The 20,360-nt window shown below is 45.7% G+C and overlaps 1 protein-coding gene across 2 annotated transcripts in view; it reads left to right on the top strand.

Moving 5' to 3' along the window:
* G3BP2 (G3BP stress granule assembly factor 2) overlaps window positions 1-16,856 on the top strand; it is a 37,538-nt gene extending 20,682 nt beyond the window's left edge. The window contains exons 5-12 of one of the 2 annotated variants that reach the window (XM_028701736.2): window positions 1-91; window positions 1,430-1,532; window positions 3,487-3,667; window positions 5,808-5,906; window positions 9,780-9,882; window positions 11,529-11,657; window positions 11,823-11,941; window positions 15,669-16,856. In XM_028701736.2, coding sequence (XP_028557569.2) covers window positions 1-91; window positions 1,430-1,532; window positions 3,487-3,667; window positions 5,808-5,906; window positions 9,780-9,882; window positions 11,529-11,657; window positions 11,823-11,941; window positions 15,669-15,941 — 1,098 coding nt within the window. In that variant the 3' untranslated portion in view covers window positions 15,942-16,856. The remainder of the gene's footprint in view (window positions 92-1,429; window positions 1,533-3,486; window positions 3,668-5,807; window positions 5,907-9,779; window positions 9,883-11,528; window positions 11,658-11,822; window positions 11,942-15,668) is intronic. The other variant, XM_028701737.2, reaches the window with a different exon arrangement.
* Window positions 16,857-20,360: the final 3,504 nt, after the last annotated feature.

Here is a 20,360-nt window from a genome sequence, read left to right as displayed (position 1 = left end):
GGATCTGTTCCAAATAAGTTTTATGTACACAACGACATATTCCGTTATGAAGATGAAGTATTTGGTGACTCTGAAGCTGAACTAGATGAAGGTAAGGGAATCGGTCAGAGTTGGGACGTAGGAAGCCCTGATAGCTCAGACTAAAGGCCTCTCTGATCCAGCATTCTGTTCTCCCAGCAGCCAGACGAGATACCTATGTTGTTGTTGTTTAGTCGTTTAGTCGTGTCCAACTCTTCGTGACCCCATGGACCAGAGCACGCCAGGCACTCCTGTCTTCCACTGCCTCCCACAGTTTGGTCAAACTCATGCTGATAGCTTTGAGAACACTGTCCAACCATCTGGTCCTCTGTCGTCCCCTTCTCCTTGCGCCCTCCATCTTTCCCAAAATCAGGGTCTTTTCCAGGGAATCTTCTCTTCTCCTGAGGTGGCCAAAGTATTGGAGCCTCAGCTTCAGGATCTGTCCTTCCAGTGAGCACTCAGGGCTGATTTCCTCCAGAATGGAGAGGTTTGATCTTCTTGGAGTCCATGGGACTCTCAGGAGTTTCCTCCAGCACCATAATGCCTCCACGGCATAGGTCATAGCTTCTCTCAGTTATTCAAGCCCCTTCGCCATGACAGGGCAGTGATCCACGAAGGAGTGTTCATTGGTTAAAAGACTTTAATATGTTAATCTAACTAACTAACCATTGCCACTCTACTTCAGTCTGCACTGTTCCATATTACAGTGGATCCATGCGGGAGGCACATTCGCAACCTGCAGCGCCACGTCTGCGCATGCGCGGGTTGCGGTTCTGCGGTTCTGCGCATGCGCAAAGTGTGATTTAGCGTTTCTGTGCATGTGTGACCGCTGAAAACCTGGAAGTAACCCGTTCCAGTACTTCCGGGTTTTGGCACGTCTGTAACCTGAAAAAATGCAACCTGAAGCGTCTGTAACCCAAGGTATGACTGTATATACAACGTCGTTGCTGTCAGTAAAGAGGCATATTCCTTTGAAAGTGCTGTTCTCCTATTTAATTAAAGGTAAAGGTAAAGGTACCCCTGCCCGTACGGGCCAGTCTTGACAGACTCTAGGGTTGTGCGTCCATCTCACTCAAGATGCCGGGGGCCAGCGCTATCCGGAGACACTTCCGGGTCACGTGGCCAGCGTGACACCGCTGCTCTGGCGAGCCAGAGCCGCACACAGAAACACCGGTTACCTTCCCGCTAGTAAGCGGTCCCTATTTATCTACTTGCACCCGGGGGTGCTTTCGAACTGCTAGGTTGGCAGGCGCTGGGACCGAACGACGGGAGCGCACCCCGCCGCGGGGATTCAAACCGCCAACCTTTCGATCGGCAAGCCCTAGGCGCTGAGGCTTTTACCCACAGCGCCACCCGCGTCCCTCCTACTTAATTACCAATCGTTAAAATGACTTTCTCTCTAATGTTTTAGAGTCAGAAGATGAAGTAGAAGAAGAGCATGAAGAAAGGCAGCCCTCCCCTGAACCTGCTCAAGAGAATGCAAGCAGTACTTACTACGATAATCACCCTGTAACGTAAGACAACTTTAAATTCTTACATTGCAACCAGTCCATGCAAAATACGTTTCATTTTTTAAAATTATACAAATCCCATTTTAACAATATTGAGACATCTTGTTTTCAGGTCTTTTATCTTTAGCCTGTGATGAAATCCAATGTATGGAACTTATAATCAAAAGGTGTTGAAAGATTGTTCACGTTGTGTTTCTGAGCAACAACATACTGCCTCTGGAAGATTTTCATAAGGATTATTGCCTTACAGTGATTCTTGTAGTGTATAGAGAAATCAGAATAGAATTTATGTGAGGCATTAATGTGTAGCCCTCTTTTTAAATATTCGGCAGATGTCGTCTCGGTTGTCTTTTTAGTGCCTACTTGAAATCCAAGCCATTTTAAGTAGAGATCTTTCACTCTGCGTCCGCGCTGGAAATGTTTTTTTAGATGTTTTGTCACTTGTGTGTGAGCTGCCCTGGGCTTTGGGGAGGAAGGGTGTGACTGAGATACATAGTTACTTTTACTTATAACCAAAAATTACTGGCTTATGTATACAAGAAGTAAGTGCTAGGGCTGTAAGGGGATGAGGTAATTGATAAGGCAAACTTAAGGCAATTATTGGGAGTCATCTCGGAAGGAAATTAATTTGTTAAACTGTGTTTCTTGGTGAGCACACTAGTTGAAGAATGGCTATGTACTTTTTTTATGGCACTATAGTGGTACCTCGGGTTACATACGCTTCAGGTTACAGACTCCACTAACCCAGAAATATTGCTTCAGGTTAAGAACTTTGCTTCAGGATGAGAACAGAAATTGTGCTCCGGCGGCGCAGCAGGAGGCCCCATTAGCTAAAGTGGTGCTTCAGGTTAAGTACAGTTTCAGGTTAAGTACGGACCTCCGGAACGAATTAAGTACTTAACCTGAGGTACCACTGTATAGGAATGATGGATTTGTCCAGCTACCAGTAGTCAGAGTTTAAGGGGCCAGTGAAATTGTGATTCAACAGAAAAGAGTTCAGCAAAATCATGGATTGCAGGATGGTTGAGATGCATATGCAACATGGGGTAAAGGCTGGTAGGATGTACAGTCAGCTTTCCCCCACCGATAGCTACCATTGCTCATCACCCTGATCTGGTCACAGTGATCCATGCGACGGTCACCTCCAGGTTTGATGATTGTAACTCGCTCTATGCGGGGCTGCCCTTAAAGCTGACCCAGAAACTCCAGTGGGTGCACAATGCCGCGGCAAGGCTCCTTACGGGGTTCTTGCCGCAGGATCACATTCATCCAGTGCTTTACCAACTGCGCTGGCTCCCGGTGGAGTACAGGGTCAGGTTTAAGGTGCTGGTTTTGACCTTTAAAGCCCTATGCAGCCTAGGACCCACGTACCTCCTGGACCGCCTCTCCTGGTATGCCCCGCGGAGGACCTTAAGATCCATAAATAACAACACTTTGGAGGTCCCGAGCCTCAAGGAGGTTAGATTGGTTTCAACTAGGGCCAGGGCCTTTTCAACACTGGCCCCAACTTGGTGTAACACTCTATCACAAGAGACTAGGGCCCTGCGGGACTTGACATCTTTCCGCAGGGCCTGCAAGACAGAGCTGTTCTGCCTGGCCTTTGGCTTGGACTTGGTCTGACCCTTATGTTTCCCTCCCCTTATGGTCTTGATTTATCAGCTACTTTAAAACGAGGCTGCATTTTAAATGGCATTTTAACCTGTATTTTAAATTGGGGTTTTCCTCCCTTCTTTTTCCTTTCCCCCCTCTTATGTTTTTACTGTGATTTTATTGGTGTTAGCCGCCCTGAGCCCGGCTCTGGCCGAGGGTATAAATAAAATATATCATCATAATCATCATCATTATTATTATTAGTTATTAGTTATTTCTTCTTATTATTATTATATTATGTCAGTATATCTGGTTCTGCTATCTGTTAGCATTTTAGAATTAATTTAGCTGCATCCAATTCTTCTAGTAATGGAATAGAAGAAACGTTGGAAGAATCTACTCACGAACCTGAGCCTGAGCTGGAATCTGAATCAAAAGCTGAGGAACTAAAACCTGAAGCGGAAGAAAAAAATATCGAAGAGCTAGAAGAAAAGTCTCCATCCCCACCTCCTGTAGAAACAGTTTCTCTACCACAAGAACCACCAAAGGTTGGTTAATTTTCGATGATTTGTGTAACTAGACTGAAGATGGCTGTCAATCTCGGATTGTGAGGAAACTTGGGTAGCTATAATCACAAACAGAAATGGTGGGAGTAGCTTTCTGCGTTGAGTATTCAGTATAAATGAGTGTTCCCATTGCCCCGTCCACACAAATGGACATTCACGTTACTTATAGTCCAAAGCCAATTGAAAAATCTTTCTAATGGGTACTGAGGCTAGTAAATGTATTTTAAGAACCTTCTTAAAAATCAAAACTCATTAGTACTGTTGATAGAGGACAGCAAGTTTTTAACGTAATTGATTCTTTACTGCTTTCTTACAATGTAAATTGAAATGCATCCAGTCCCATGATTCCCTTCCCTCCCAGTAGAAGGGGAAAATATTGCAGGCACTGTGTTCTGTTATGACAGCCTATTAATTTGAGAGCTTTGGGGAGAATTCACAGTAAAGTTACCCACAAGGTTATAATCTTGAGTACTTACACCTATTGCTTTTTAGCTATGACATACTTAGCTATTACAGAGTAATCATGTTTGGTGCCTCTGGATGAGACTCCTTCAGGAGAACATTCTATAAATAGGGATCACAACCAATTAGACCTGTTCCCTAATTGTGCCTACCTAACCTCTGATATAAGGGCACCCGTAGAAGGATCTTGGATCAGGTGGGATAGGTTGATTTGGAAGAGGTGGTCCTTCAGAGATACTTTAGTCCAAGTCATAAAGGCAACACCTGAAATACCGTATTTTTTGCTCTATAAGACTCACTTTTTCCCTCCTAAAAAGGGGAAATGTGTGTGCGTCTTATGGAGCGAATGCAGGCTGCGCAGCTATCCCAGAAGCCAGAACAGCAAGAGGGATTGCTGCTTTCACTGCACAGCGATCCCTCTTGCTGTTCTGACTTCTGAGATTCAGAATATTTTTTTTTCTTGTTTTCCTCCTCCAAAAACTCGGTGCGTCTTGTGGTCTGGTGCGTCTTATAGAGCGAAAAAGCAAAAAATACAGTAGTTAAAGTAATTCCTGGTCCACTGACGAGCACAATTCAAACACTCTGAATTGTGCTTGTCAGTGGACCAGCAATCAGTTTTAACTGCTTCAAAACAGACAAGGTAAATTCCATATAAGTGGTCCCAGTCAGTATTCTACCCTGTTTTGAGTCATCTGAAGCTTTTGACTGTTCAAAGCACATCCAGTGCTTTACAGTAGTCTAAATGGGAAGTTACCAAGGGGATCTGCCTATTTCCTTTCTGGTGGGATCATAGCTGGCAAACCAGCCCAAGCTGGTAAAAGGCACTTCATGCTGCAGATACCACTGGGTCGTAAAAATTGAGAACAGAACCCAGTAGCATCTCTAAACTGAACTTTCTTTTCTAGGGGGGAGAGGTCCTAGTGTGGTCCTGAGAGCCAGTGTGGTGCCGTGGTTAAGAGCGGTAGACTCGTAATCTGGTGAACCGGGTTCGCGTCTCAGTTCCTCCACATGCAGCTGCTGGGTGACCTGGGGCCAGTCACACTTCTCTGAAGTCTCTCAGCCCCACTCATCTCACAGAGTGTTTGTTGTGGGGGAGGAAGGGAAAGGAGAATGTTAGCCGCTTTGAGACTCCTTTGGGTAGTGATAAAGCGGGATATCAAATCCAAACTCTTCTTCTTCTAGTTAGGGAAGACCCTGGTTGGTCCTAATTGCAGCTAATGACAGAAATGATATCGCATGCTACCACAATTAAGACTGACAGGGAAAGTGTGAGGGAATTTGGTCCTGAGAGCAAAAGGATTGTGGATAGTGCCTGTGTTTGGCCTGTTTCCAGTCTCTGGGAATATTAAGTCTGTACTAGCCCCCCAAGAATGATAAAGCACGAAAAATGTACTCCTACATAACTGCCCTCTCTTTCACCCCCGGTTAAGTGAGTATAGGATTGCAGCCTAGGGTGATGAACATGATCTGTTGAAACGAATAGATAACTAAAATGGTAAAAAAACATTCACAATCTGTTTTGCTGGCATCGTATTATGATTGCACTTAATTCTGAGACTGTCTTGCCGTAGAGCAAATGTTTCTATTGGTCTAGTTTTCCCATAAGAAATGTCCGTGGTTTTCCATGATGAGCAGCCCAGGTTTGTTGCATTTCCTGCAGGCTTTCTCTTGGGCTTCAGTGACCAGTAAAAACCTGCCTCCTAGTGGGACTGTTTCTTCCTCTGGAATTCCACCCCATGTTAAAGCACCAGTCTCACAGGTAACCAGTCTGTGAACACCTTAGATTGTCTGCTTGTTTACATCTACAAACTGCTTCGCTAACAAAGCAAGTTACAATTCCTCGAATTGTGCCAATTGGCTGCTTAATATATATCCCAGCACCCTGTACCAACTTATGACTGTTTTGTAGACTGGTTCATTCATTTTTTACCAGCAGTTCTGTTTTTCTAGAGAAAGAGGTGCCGGAACCTGCCATGAACGCCTCCCTTGTTCTCTTATACAGTCATACCTCGGGTTAAATTTGCTTCAAGTTGAGCGTGTTCGAGTTGTGCTCCGCGGCAACCCAGAAGTAACGGAGCGCGTTACTTCCAGGTTTCGCCACTTGCGCCTGCGCAGACGCTCAAAATGACGTCACACACATGCGCAGAAGCGGCGAAAAGCGACGCATGCGTGCGCAGACGTGCCGTCGCTAGTTACATTTACCTCTAGATGTGAACGGGGCTCCGGAACGGATCCCGTTCGTATCTAGAGGTACCACTGTAATGGCAGTGGCGCTGGAGGTGCTGGAACTGAATTCTGGCAAGTTCTGGCTGAAAAAAAGCCCTGCTTACCAGTATTATTGTTACTCCTATTTCCAAAATGTTTGTGGCAGTGTGATATATAAGTTGTCTGGAACAAAGGTGTAGAAGGGATCCCTTGGGGATCATCCACACTTTCGTTTGAACCGTATTTTGAAAATCTGAGAAGTATATATTTCATTATTCAAGATATCATACCCAGTTACTTTCTTTAAAACAAAAAACTTCTTTATTTTTCTGTTTCAAAAAATACATATAATAAACAATCCCTGTATACCCCCACCCCCAAGAAACATTCCATGCATATGCAAAATAAATGATACAGTCAAACATTAAGCAGTAGTTTAGAGCTGATTATAGCAGTTAAGGGTCTTCTACTCTCCGTCTTAACAGATTATCCCAGAGTGAGCCATGGGTAGTTGAAAAGGTAGTTGAGTTCATCTTTCTGCACCTTAAAATTACTAGAGAATGTTTTGTGGAGGACATGGAGATAGGTTTAAGCACAATGCTGCTGCTTTCCCCTAAAAAAAACTTAGCAAATCTGCGTAAACACAGCTACCATACCAAAAGGCAAGGTGAAGAACCCAGCTCTGGTATGAGACATTTAAAGATTTCATACGAGCAGCATAATCAGACCCTTTGACACAGCCCATTGTTGCAAGCTTAGTTGAAATGAACAGGGCAGTGGTTTTCAACCAGTGTGCTGTGGCACCTTGGGGTGCCTTGAATGATGGTCAGGGCTGCCACAGACAACACTGGCCTCTGTCCCTCTTTCCTTCCCTCTCAACTCTGATGTCCTCTCGTGTCTCTGCCTCCCAAAGGCTTGCACAGCTGTTTGTTGCAGCAGCCCTGGCTACTAGCTCCGCAGGCGAGTGGTGCCTCTGGGGCTGGCCAGGGGGTGCTGGTTGCCAGGAGCTGAGGCGGCCTCGGAGCAAGCAGTTCAGGGAGCCCAGCCAGCCAGTCCGCCAGCCCTTGCTGTTGGGAATGGGCAGACAAGTCCCAGGCCCCTGTGGAGCAATGTGAAGAGGCACTTGTCTTTGGTTGGAGGCAGCTCAGAGACCAGGGGCAGCGGCAGCAGCAGCTGCCCGGAGGACTCCCAAGGAGAGGGGAGAGGAGAGGAGGCTGAGGGAACACTCCACAAGGAAGGGTGTTTGAAAAAGGGTGAGGGGCTGCCAGCTCTTCAGGGAAGGGGTGAGCCCCACAGGGATGCCACAGATAGAATGTAATTGGTCAAGAGAGCCGTGACTGAAAAAGGTTGAAAACCTTTACAGTAAACCTTTACAGTAAAACATTGCTGGCAGTGTATATAAGATGTATAGTTTTTCCGAAGGCCACTATGCAGATGTTAAATCATTAAGTGTAAAACCATCTATTGACATGGGCATAGGAGTTGACTCCTATGCCCATGTCATAAAATATTTGAGGGGGCCACCCCCTGTGGCGATCACACAGGGTCCCCGGACGTTTCACCGTCTATTGATCCCTGTGCCACCACTTTATTTCTCGCTTCCACCACCCAGGCCCTACCTGGTACAATACTGAGTCCAGTCAGGGTTTAAATTGGAACATAAACTTCTGTTTATTTATTGCAGTTTAACAAGCATGTGGTTTCATAAATGGTATCAGTCAATTACAATCATGGGGTGCCTGTCCAGACCTATAACTTCCACTCACTAAACCACCTCTCAGATTTTATTTGTCTTCCTAGCTCCTAACTGTTCCTGACTCAGCTTATTTCACTACACTAACTCAACCTACCCACAGACTCTATCCCAATTCACTCCCACTCCCACTCCAACCAACCACCCAACTCCCAACAAACTCTCCCTCTTCGCCCCTCCCAGAGCTGGTTTTATGGTCCCTCTGACTCCACCCCCCTGGGTCCTGATTGGGTAACCTGTTTAACTATTTCACCTCCAGCACTCTCATATGTCAACATCACACACCCCTCCCAAAGTTGATGGGCATTGCCATTCAAATGGTGTGTGTCTGTCATGTCAAGTGATTGATTATGTGGGGTGGGGATTACCTGCCCACCCCTCAAAATATTTTACTCAAGTTGGCCTGGACATGGCCTCTCCCACTAATGAGTCGGTAGGATTGGTTAGTTAGCGTAGAAAGAAGCCACATGTTTTATTGTCATCAACACTGAATACCAACAGGAATGAAGCCAAAGTTGGGTCATTGAGAAATAAGAGGGAGGTATTGGCTTGTAGAAATAAATAACAATAATAAATCCATTAAAAAACAAACACTCCCTAGCTTTAAAAGGTAAAGGTAAAGGGACCCCTGACCATTAGGTCCATTCGCGGATGACTCTGGGGTTGCGGCGCTCATCTTGCTTTATTGGCCAAGGGAGCCGGCGTACAGCTTCCGGGTCATGTGGCCAGCATGACTAAGCCGCTTCTGGCGAACCAGAGCAGTGCACGGAAACGCCGTTTACCTTCCCGCCGGAAGGACCTATTTATCTACTTGCACTTTGACGTGCTTCCGAACTGCTAGGTGGGCAGGAGCAGGGACCGAACAACGGGAGCTCACCCCGTTGCGGGGATTCGAACCGCCGACCTTCTGATTGGCAAGTCCTAGGCTCAGTGGTTTAACCCACAGCACCACCCGCGTCCCTATACTCCCAAGATTTACAGTCTAAGAATAAAGATACAGCACACAAGGGAAAAGGGGTGAGGGGGGAAGAGGAATATAAAATTCGAAACCCAGGCCCCAATTTCTCGGCAGTTGTTCCTATATTGACCAGCTGGCTTAGTTCATAGCTCAGTGGCAGGAGGTGCCTGATGGAGCTTGGCCTCCAGCAAAGCAGGTGCCTTGAACCCGGCTTCCTGTCTCTCCCACCAAGGCACCCTGACGAAATGGCTGTCCACAGATGACAGCTGAGGGAAGAGGACACCTGATGCAGCTGGCCTTTCGCAGCAGAGCCAGTGGGGAGAGCTCTGCTTCTCAGCTCTCCCAGGGCTTAAGCTGCTCTTTGATAGTAGCTTTCACGGCATGGTACTTAAGAAGGCCCCTGACCTTGGGGGGGGGGGGGCTTTTCAGGATTGCCAGGGGCTGTCCCTTGAAAACCCTCATCACCACCAGTGCTTTGGGCCTTAGCTAGTCTGAATAAGATGTAGTTCAGAACTCAACTTTTTTGTTTTATAACAAAAAGTAAGCCCTACAGTCCTGGATTGGTACAGAGGAATTCGTAAGTGGAATGTTTTTCCAACTACAAAACAAACCAAAAAAAAAACCCAACAGCTTTATTCTGTATTTATGAGTTGCTCTGCTTCAGCTGTCCAAGTTACCTTTAGGATTTTTGCTAACCGTGCCTTTTCTCGTTCCAGCAAAGAGTAGAAACAAAACCTGAAACCCAGTCTCAACCTCCTCGTGTGCGTGAACAGCGTCCGCGGGAGCGGCCAGGTTTTCCCTCAAGGGGCCCCAGACCAGGTAAAAAAAAAATCCAAGTACCAGTATTGCAAATTTGGCTTACCGTGGGTTTTCCTTAGAAAATGAGGTCGTTCACCTGGTTTGACAGGTTGGGTGGCCATCTGTTATGGATGCTTTAGTTGAGATTCTTGCAATGCCGGGAGTTGGACTCGATGACTCTCAGGGACCCTTCCAGCTCCACAATCCTATGATTCTGTGGCCTACCCGAAGTCCTCTAGCTTTAAATTTGAATGTGAAAGGCCCTTATGGCCTTGAAGGTACATGACAATTGCACACATACACACAGAGAGAGGGGGAGAGAGAGAGGTTTTCCCCAAAGGCTTTTGCCAAGTAACAAGTGAACAGTTTCTGAAAATACGTTCTTAAAAAAAAAGGCCACCTGTTTTCCTCTAAGAACAAGAAGAAAACACATCCAGCTAAATCTGAACTGGACTACAGTGGTACCTTGGGTTAAGTACTTAATTCGTTCTGGGGGTCTGTTCTTAACCTGAAACTGTTCTTAAAGCACCACTTTAGCTAATGGGGCCTCCCGCTGCTGCCATGCCGCCGGAGCATGATTTCTGTTCTCATCCTGAAGCAAAGTTCTTAACCCGAGGTAGTATTTCTGGGTTTGCAGAGTCTGTAACCTGAAGCATATGTAACCCGAGGTACCACTGTATTTACCTATCTTAAGTTAATAAATAGGCATTTCCATTTCTGCTGGAGTTCCCCTTCTAGTTCCATTTGCAGTCTTCTCTTTTGCAGTGTTCCAAGTGTGCTCTCTTAACTTCCACAGTGTGATTACTGTAACTTCTAACTTTTATAATACTTCAGTGCTCTATCTCTGCTCTTTTTAATTCCCTCGTCTCTCTCTCTCTCTCTATATATATATATACAGTCATACCTCCGGTTAAAGACGCTTCAGGTTAAATCTTTTCAGGTTGCGTCCCGCGGCAACCCGGAAGTAACGGAATGGGTTACTTCTGGGTTTTGCCGCTCGCACATGCGCAGAATGACGTCACGCGCATGTGCAGACGCAGCGACTCGTGACCCGCGCAGACGCGGGTTGTGTTCACATCGAGGTACCACTGTGTGTGTGTGTGTGTGTATGTGTGTGTGTATGTGTGTGTATATATATATATATATATATATATATATATATGCAGGTTTTGGTGTCCTCGGGTATCTTCCCGTGTAAAAGTTGGGGTGTCTAGGCGACGTTTCGACGAGGTCGCCTAGACACCCCAACTTTTACACGGGAAGATACCCGAGGACACCAAAACCTGCATTCCTGTACCCGTGAAAATCTACGAAAGCATATATATATATATATATATATATATAATGTTACTTCAACTTTCTCTTCTAACCTTTTAGCCTGCCAGGAAGGGAATAGAATCCAGGATAAGTTTCTAGTCGCTGATACCTGTTAGGTTTCTCTCTCTTGCCTCCCCTTAAACCTTTTAGGCTTCATTGTCTCCCAACGGTGAAGTCCCTGGCCGAATTTTGACATTCCTGGTTACAACAGATAATAAGCAAAGACAGCACCCATTTTATGAAATAGAACTGAACATGGGATTGAATCCAGAGTTCATTCTCGCCCTCAGGAGCCTCCCATGTGTTTGTAAGCTGACTGCTGTTTGCGTCCTGGTTTTGTATGAATGCAGGTCGAGGAGATATGGATCCGAACGAATCAGACAATCGGCGAATAATTCGCTATCCGGATAGTCATCAGCTCTTCGTTGGCAATTTACCACATGATATTGACGAGAATGAACTGAAAGAGTTTTTCATGAGTAAGTGGCACATAAGTGAAGCTTGAGGCGGTGGGGATTCTTGCTAGTCACATATTAAGTTGCCTCTCTAATTAGCATTGCTGAAATTGCCTTCTGAGTAAACTGACTTGCTGCCTAATAGATGTCATACATTTTCCCATAACCATCTACACCCTGCTTTCACAGGCTTTGGGAATGTTGTGGAGCTTCGCATCAATACTAAAGGTGTTGGAGGAAAACTCCCAAACTTTGGCTTTGTGGTGTTTGATGACTCTGAGCCAGTTCAGAAGATTTTATTGGCAAAAGTAAGTAATCTAGTCACCATGTGATAAACTAGTGTTAGATTCTGTTTTCATTATGACACATTGAATTCTGCTGCCTTAGACTTTTATAAGTCCCCACCCACTTCACATTCATCCATCAAAGGATTTCTGTGAACCAGGAATAAGACAGTGAAAGACCGGGCTTAAAAGCCTTTCTCCTTGAGGTGCTATGGTTTTTTTGTGTGTAGATAAGTGTTCTGTATGGAAAAAGCTTAATTATGCTATTTCCCACTTGCAGCCTGAAGTGATAAGAGTCCATTCTGTCAGGGGGGTGGGGAGTGTCGGAAACGAGGGGTGAAAAGCCAGCTGGCTCGGCCGTCTCCCTCTCAGCCTTGTCGCTGTGGAGATCCATCAGCACACATTACTCAGCAATCACACAACAGAATCAGGCCTGAGGCGTGGATACGATACTATAATAATAATAATTTATTATTTATACCCCACCCATCTGGCTGGGTTTCCCCAGCCACTCTGGGCGGCTTCCAACTGAATATTAAAAACAATACAGCATCAGACATTAAAAACTTCCCTAAAGAGGGCTGTCTTCGGTTGTCTTTTAAAAGTAAAATAGTTGTTTATTGCCTTGACATCTGCTGGGAGGGCGTTCCACAGGGCAGGCGCCACTACCGAGAAGGCCCTCTGCCTGGTTCCCTGTAACCTTGCTTCTTGCAATGAGGGAACCGCCAGAAGGCCCTCGGCGCTGGATCTCAGTGTCCGGGCTGAACGATGGGGGTGGAGACGCTCCTTCAGGTATACAGGACCGAGGCCATTTAGGGCTTTTAAAGGTCAGCACCAACACTTTGAATTGTGCTCGGAAACTTACTGGAAGCCAATGCAGATCTCTCAGAACCAGTGTTATGTGGTCCCGGCGGCCATTCCCAGTCACCAGTCTAGCTGCCGCATTCTGGATTAATTGCAGTTTTCGGGTCACCTTCAAAGGTAGCCCCACGTAGAGCGCGTTGCAGTAGTCCAAGCGGGAGATAACTAGAGCATGCACCACTCTGGTGAGACAGGTAGGCAGGTAGGGTCTTAGCCTGCGTACCAGGTGGAGCTGGTAGACAGCTGCCCTGGACACAGAATTAACCCGTGCCTCCATGGACAGCTGTGAGTCCAAAATGACTCCCAGGCTGCACACCTGGTCCTTCAGGGGCAGTTACCCCATTCAGGACCAGGGAGTCCTCCACACCCACCCACCCCCTGTCCCCCCAAAACAGTACTTCTGTCTTGTCAGGATTCAACCTCAATCCGTTAGCCGCCATCCATCCTCCAACCGCCTCCAGGCATTTATTATACATAAATCAGGACAAAGAAAAACATGGCCTCTCTCCTTGTTCTTCTCAGGGAGAGAGAAAACAAAAGCAATACAGAGCGGAAGTTCCGCTCATGCCAGCAATCTGTTCTGGAATGTAAACAGACATGTGACATGCAACAATCCCACATATCTGCAGCTCGGGAGGAGTGTAATGCCAACAGGGTGAGGATCTGGCTGTTGGCCTGTTCAGATGGCACTTGCCTGCCTTTTGTAGATCAATACTTCATAGTGAAGTCTAGGAACAAGTTATGCACCTACTCTCCTTCCTCCCCACTGCACATTTATTGTAGTGGCTTTAAAACAAACAAAGGGGAATCTTGCTAACTCCACAATCCAGACCTCAATTAAAAGAAGGATTTGAATTGAAGGTTTATGAAGAGGCCACAGTTAATGCATAGCAAGCGATAGCTGAACTGATGAGAGGCAAAGTGCAGTGTAAACCAGTCCCTAGTTAATGTAATAGTGAAAATAATCCTCTCCTATCCGAAAATAGGTCACAGCTATTTGTTTGCGACACCATTGAGAGTGTTCTAAATTGCAAAGTGTTATTACTGAAAATTGGGACGCGGGTGGCGCTGTCGGTTAAAGCCTCAGTGTCTAGGACTTGCCGATCGAAAGGTCGGCGGTTCGAATCCCTGCGGCGGGGTGCGCTCCCATCGTTCGGTCCCAGCGCCTGCCAACCTAGCAGTTCGAAAGCACCCCCGGGTGCAAGTAGATAAATAGGGACCGCTTACCAGCGGGAAGGTAAACGGCGTTCCGTGTGCTGAGCTGGTTCGCCAGATGCAGCTTGTCACGCTGGCCACGTGACCCGGAAGTGTCTGCGGACAGCGTTGGCTCCCGGCCTCTAGAGTGAGATGAGCGCACAACCCTAGAGTCTGTCAAGACTGGCCCGTACGGGCAGGGGTACCTTTACCTTTATTACTGAAAATTACTGCTCTTGAAAGGAGTGAATCAGGATAGAGATTTGAGGGCATAACTTTAGATGCGGCACAAAACAGTTGATTAGAACGCATACAGAATTACAGTGTACGGTAGAAAGCGGCAAGAGAATAATTTCACAACATTTCAAGATAGCAGGAAGTAGTGCTATTTTTCTAGAAAAAGAGGTGCCAGAACTCACGACAAACACCTCCCTCGTTCTCTTAGAATGGGAATGGCACATACCTGAGAGGTGCCAGAACTGAGTTCTGGCTGCCAGACCCTGACGGGAAGTCATATTCTTGTATTTATTTATTTTTAAATGACCAGTTGCTTACTGTGTTTGGATAATCAGCTCAATTGAGAATTGGCCATCCTTGCACCCAGATCCTTGACCTGAAGAAAGGAGTGATCTGGGATAACTAAGAATATGCATTGCTTCTAAAGTGGAGTTTTGTAAGGAATGTTCAAAGTATGGCAGCTTCTGCCTCACGGGGTCTCTGCCATGGGAGCATATTCACCCAGTGCTTTTCCAGCTGCACTGGCTCCCGGTGGAGTACAAGGTCAGATTTAAGGTGCTGCTTTTGACCTTTAAAGCCCTCCACGGCCTAGGACCCTCGTACCTATGGGACCGCCTCTCCCGGTATGCCCCACGGAGGACCTTAAGGTCCATAAATAGCAACACCCTAGAGGTCCCGGGCCATAAGGAAGTTAAATTAGCCTCAACCAGAGCCAGGGCCTTTTCAACACTGGCTCCAGCCTGGTGGAACGCTCTGCCTCATGAGACCAGGTCCCTGCGGGATCTGCTTTCTTTCCGCAGGACCTGTAAGACAGAGTTGTTCCGCCTGGCCTTTGGCTTGGAGCCAGTTTGATTCCCTCCCTCCCTCTCTTTCTTTTTTCCTTTCTCCTCCTGTGAAGAGGCTGCATCCTAATGTTTTAATGTTGTATTTTAATCTTGTTTTTTAATTTGTATTTTAATCAACTTGTTTTTATTTTTGGTTGTTAGCCGACCTGAGCCCGGTCTTGGCTGGGGAGGGCGGGGGTATAAATAAAATTGATGATTATTATAGATTTCTGCCATCCATACAAACAACGTTGTCACAGATGGTGCAAAATAACATCCACTGGGTCTGTGTATTGTAGCTAGCAAGATAACGGTAATAAGAATTGCTAATGATATGACAACCTGAATACTAACTAGCATTGTGATTGACACACTCTAAAGAAATGATGCGTTCTGATCTGGTCTGCCAATGACTGCCAGCAATTAGGTTAGCTATGCACACTCAGTGCTCTAATGTTGCATGCATGACATGGAGATGATGATGATGATGATGATGATGATTATACCCAGCCACTCTGGGAGCCTTCTGCATATGTTCTACTAAGTGAGCTAATGAACCTCTTTGGACGCTATAAAACCAGCTAAGCTTTTGGTATTAACGCTTTATCCTCTCCCTCCCTCCCCGCCCTTTCAAGCCTGTTATGTTTCGTGGTGAAGTGCGCTTGAACGTAGAAGAAAAAAAGACCAGAGCGGCTCGTGAAAGGGAGACCCGAGGTGGTGGCGATGACCGCAGAGATATCCGGCGCAACGACCGAGGTCCAGGGGGTCCACGTGGCATTGTGGGTGGTGGAATGATGCGAGACCGCGATGGAAGAGGGCCTCCTCTAAGGGGTGGCATGGCCCACAAACTTGGCTCCGGAAGAGGAACTGGGCAGATGGAAGGCCGGTTCACAGGTCAACGTCGTTGAAGACCCAAATGTTGGCAGGCAGTCTTGGCAGTGATACATTATTCGTCGTGTTTGCATTCTTGTTAATTTTCTGGCTTTGGAATGTAACACAGCCTTTTTGATCATTTCTTTGATGTGAGAAACATCCTTTGGTTACCAGTTAAATTGAGGTGGACGTTCTTTCCCCAATTTCACAAAGAAGTCACACTGTTAACGTATAACTTAGACTTGGAGATTAAGGACTGTGAGAAATGACCATTTAAACTTTCTGCAGCGACAACTTTAAAAAAAAAAAAAAAAGGACAAGGGCGTGCCTAATTTGAGTTAAGGTCCTTTCAGTAAAACAAAAAAAAGCACCCTCCTGCTACACATTTTGTGTAAGTGTTACTGTTTCTGCCTATTACTGTTGGAAACGCAGCTAGTGCAATCTTTGCAATTGGAGAAGCTTACCCTTTTCCCCCCTTATAGAACACTTGGCTCCAAACAACTCACGTTTTTACGAACTCAAAAGCGCACTAATGGGTATTTGACTCCTTTTACGTTGACATCTGCTGAAAGCAGCAAGGAAAAAGTAGCTTGTGAAACGATGCAGGCATCTGCTCTGCTTTGCTCTGACCAATATATGTACACACACACAAACCTTAACGAGACTACAAGTATGTTCCAGAAGGAAACCATTTAGCTGTAAACACAGATGTAAAAACTTCAAAAATCATAGTCCTGAATACGAAACAAGTTTTTTTTTTTTTTTTAAGGATTTAATGAGCTCCCCCGCCTTTCTCCAGAACAGGGATGGCTAACCGCTCAACACACTCCTTCTCCCCTTTCCCCTTTCTGTAAGCAGTGTACAGTGAAAAATTGTCTCTACTGTATTGAGGTCTCTGGTAATGTAATAAGCATGATGGTGCCTTCTATTAAATACATCATTCCAGTGTTGCTGGTGATTTTGTACAGTATAGTGGTATGAATGGCTGTGCTGCAAAACTTTTAACAGCTGTATAAAAAAAAATGTTTATAAAATCATTGTATAAAAAATTGCAGTATCTTGAAATCGGTAAAGGTTACTGGAATATTATTTGCCTAGCTCTGCGGTTGACATGTTTCTGAAGCCTTTGAAAGAGGGAGGAAAGAAATGGCTGATTTTTAAGAGAAAGGGAGTTGCGGAAGCGTGTGTGCATTCTTGCATAGACAAGTCCAAAGTTAATCAAGCACGTACCTTTGTTTCAAGTATACTTCGGATAAGCATATTTAACATAAAACTTGTTACACCTCAAGGATACTGCAATTTTCACAGGGCAGGAGAATAGCTCAAAGTAATTGCTATTTCCGGGTTTCTGAACTGTCGTCACCCACTTTGCACAACCTTGAAGCGACTTTGATGCCCACACGGCTCATGGAGGGAGGACCTCCTCTTGTGTATTTGGGTTGTTTTTTTTAGAGCGTCTTGAATTTTGGTGAGAGGTTTGCTGTTTCCAGGTTCCTGTTTGCATAGATCGCACATTCCAGAAAACTGCAAATGTAGCAAAACGACGCTCCCCCGGCTTCACGCTGGACAGCTCAGTAAGCCTCAGGATTACTCTTGAGGAGGGGAGGCAAAAATATGTGACCACTCAGAGCTGCTCTAAGCATGGAAGACCTCACTTGTTTTAACAAAAATGCCTAATGCAAGGAGCATTTGGTTAAAAGTGACCATTTGCTGTTTCCTATGAATGTGGAAAATCTTGCCTGTGTGTTAAGGGGGAGGGGGAGTGAGTTTGCATCATTTTCTCCCCTCCCCCCCAAATAATAATAATAATAATAATAATAATAATAATAATAATAATAATAATAATTGAGGTCTTCCATGTTTGACGGTAAGTCTTGCACTATTTTCATACACTTTCTGGGACACATTTCTCTCTTTCCATGGTTATATTTGGGGCTGTGTTTTGTGTTGAACTGTTTCATTTTCAGACGATGCCTGGAAATGTACTTGAATGCCTCACCACAAACCATAAACCTTTAAGTTGAAAGCCTTTCTTGAAACTGCTGTTCTCAGCAAGCGGTTTGCTTACCAGTGTTTTGTGTTCCTTGACTTTTTTTCTTTTTTAAGTGCTATGGTATTGCCCTGCGATCTTAAAAGAAAGAACTCTTAAAAGGCAAATGGCACTGGAGAAATAATCAGAAAAATACGTAACTGACAATTAGAGGAGCTACTGAGCCATTCAGCTTACCCGGCCGGCTTCTTTAAATGCCATGAATTAACAATATTGGAAGCATACACAGAAGTTTACATGGTGACCGTTCGCCTACTGTACTGTGGACTCATAGTGTTCTTGTCCCTCCTTTCAATAAATGTACCTCTAGAAGAAAAAAGCAACAGATCTACTTTGACCTGTTATAAACTGCTGATTTGTTGACAATGGGGTAGTATTGCTATAATTGCAGTCCTATTTCAACAAACTTGCTTTAACCATCTTTTGGCTTTAGACAGTGGACTACCATCTTTATTGCTGTAATGTGTTGAGCATTATATGCTAGTAGAATCTAGTTTAATTGTTGCAGGTGGAAAGTATTTACTTTTTAAGTTTCCATTTTTGAATGTGTTTTGACTAAACATACCAATAAACTACTGATGTCTGCAGCATTCATCAATGGTCCCGAATTCTCTTCTCAGTGGAATTGGTGTTCCTCCGTGGCAGTTATCTACATGGAAAGGCAATCGTACCGGTGTTGTTGATCCCAGAATTGCTGTTGATCTGATAATTTTAACTAGCAGTGGATTCTGCACCTTGCAACAACTTGCATCTTACGCTGTCCGCATGTCAAAATTCTTTGTGTTGTCGCTGCTGTGAAAATATATGCACGTTGACACAGTTGTAATTGTCCACGCATGCTGAAGCCATGGCCCTTTCTAAACCTACTAGACCTTTTATGCCAGCAAAAGAGCAGAGTCTTTATTGTAGGGCATTCAGCAGAACTTACCAAATCACATGTACTGCACTATCCATTGCCTTTGGTGTTGAATTTTCTTGTTCTCGCTCTCCAAGGCGAAGGCTATTCTTCCACCGCTGCTGCTTCACCGTAGGCCTGTCACTTACGGAAAAGTTGAAATTTTCAAACTGAATTTGTATATTCTATCTTGAGGTCCGGTTCATGCAGGCAGCTGATGAAGAGGTGAAACTATCCCTGGACTGTACCACTCAGTGTCGTTTTGATGCACGTGTGGGCAACTCAAGACTTGACAGCTGATAGACCTTAAGACAGCATGAAAAATTGTTTTGTTGTACCTGTACACTCCCATTGTCTCCAGAGACAGATGCCAGCAACACTTTGACTTCTATTTGTCACAAGTGGCTAGTTCAGCAGACAGCTGGTTATTTTGCGCAGTGATGATAAAAGTCTTTTGCATTCCAGCAGAGCGAAGGTCCCAGGTTCAGTGCCCGATCTGTTCGAAACCTTGGAGCTGTTGCCAGTTAAAGGTAAAGGGACCCCTGACAATTAGGTCCAGTCGTGGCCAACTCGGGTTGCGGCGCTCATCTCACTTTACTGACCAAGTGAGCCGGCGTACAGCTTCCGGGTCATGTGGCCAGCATGACTAAGCCGCTTCTGGCCAACCAGAGCAGCGCACGGAAACGCCGTTTACCTTCCCGCCGGAGCGGTACCTATTTATCTGCTTGCACTTTGACGTGCTTTCGAACTGCTAGGTGGGCAGGAGCAGGGACCGAGCAACGGGAGCTCACCCCATCGCGGGGATTCGAACCGCTGACCTTCTGATCGGCAAGCCCTAGGCTCTGTGGTTTAACCCACAACCAGTTAGGTGAGACTAAAGGTCAGGTTGCCCATTAGTCTGACTTGTACAAGTCAACGTCATGTGTTCACTGCAGCTCTCTTGTGAGTCATTCATATATTCTGTATGTCTCTGGCTGAAAGCACCAAGATCTCTGGATGTGGAGATCTCTGGATGCTAGGCTGGCCGGCCCCTCCATCATTCTTCAGAAACAAAGCAGAAGAGCTTATTTATTGCATTTATATCCCCCCTTCAAGGAGTACATAGTTCACCTTCCTCCTCCGTTAATCCCTACGACAGCCCTGTGAGGTAGGTTAAAAGGCTGCGGCTGGCCCAAGGTGTCACTCTGTGTGTTTCATGCCTTAGTGGGGATTTGAACCCTGATCTCCCGGTTCCTAGTCCAGGGGTCAGCAAACTTTTTCAGCTGTGGGCCGGTCCACTGTCCTTCAGACCTTGTGGTGGGCTGGACTATATTTTTTTTTGGGGGGGGGGGGGATACAGTGTACCTTGGGTTACATACGCTTCAGGTTACAGACTCTGCTAACCCAGAAATAGTTCCTCAGGTTAAGAACTTTGCTTCAGGATGAGAACAGAAATTGCGTGGTGGCGGCGCAGCAGCAGCGGGAGACCCCATTAGCTAAAGTGGTACTTCAGGTTAAGAACAGTTTCAG

Source organism: Podarcis muralis, chromosome 13 (assembly GCF_964188315.1).
Source record: "Podarcis muralis chromosome 13, rPodMur119.hap1.1, whole genome shotgun sequence".
Lineage (NCBI taxonomy): Eukaryota > Metazoa > Chordata > Lepidosauria > Squamata > Lacertidae > Podarcis > Podarcis muralis.
The sequence above is the reverse complement of the archived record's forward strand: the minus strand, read 5'-3'. Positions and strand labels throughout refer to the sequence as shown.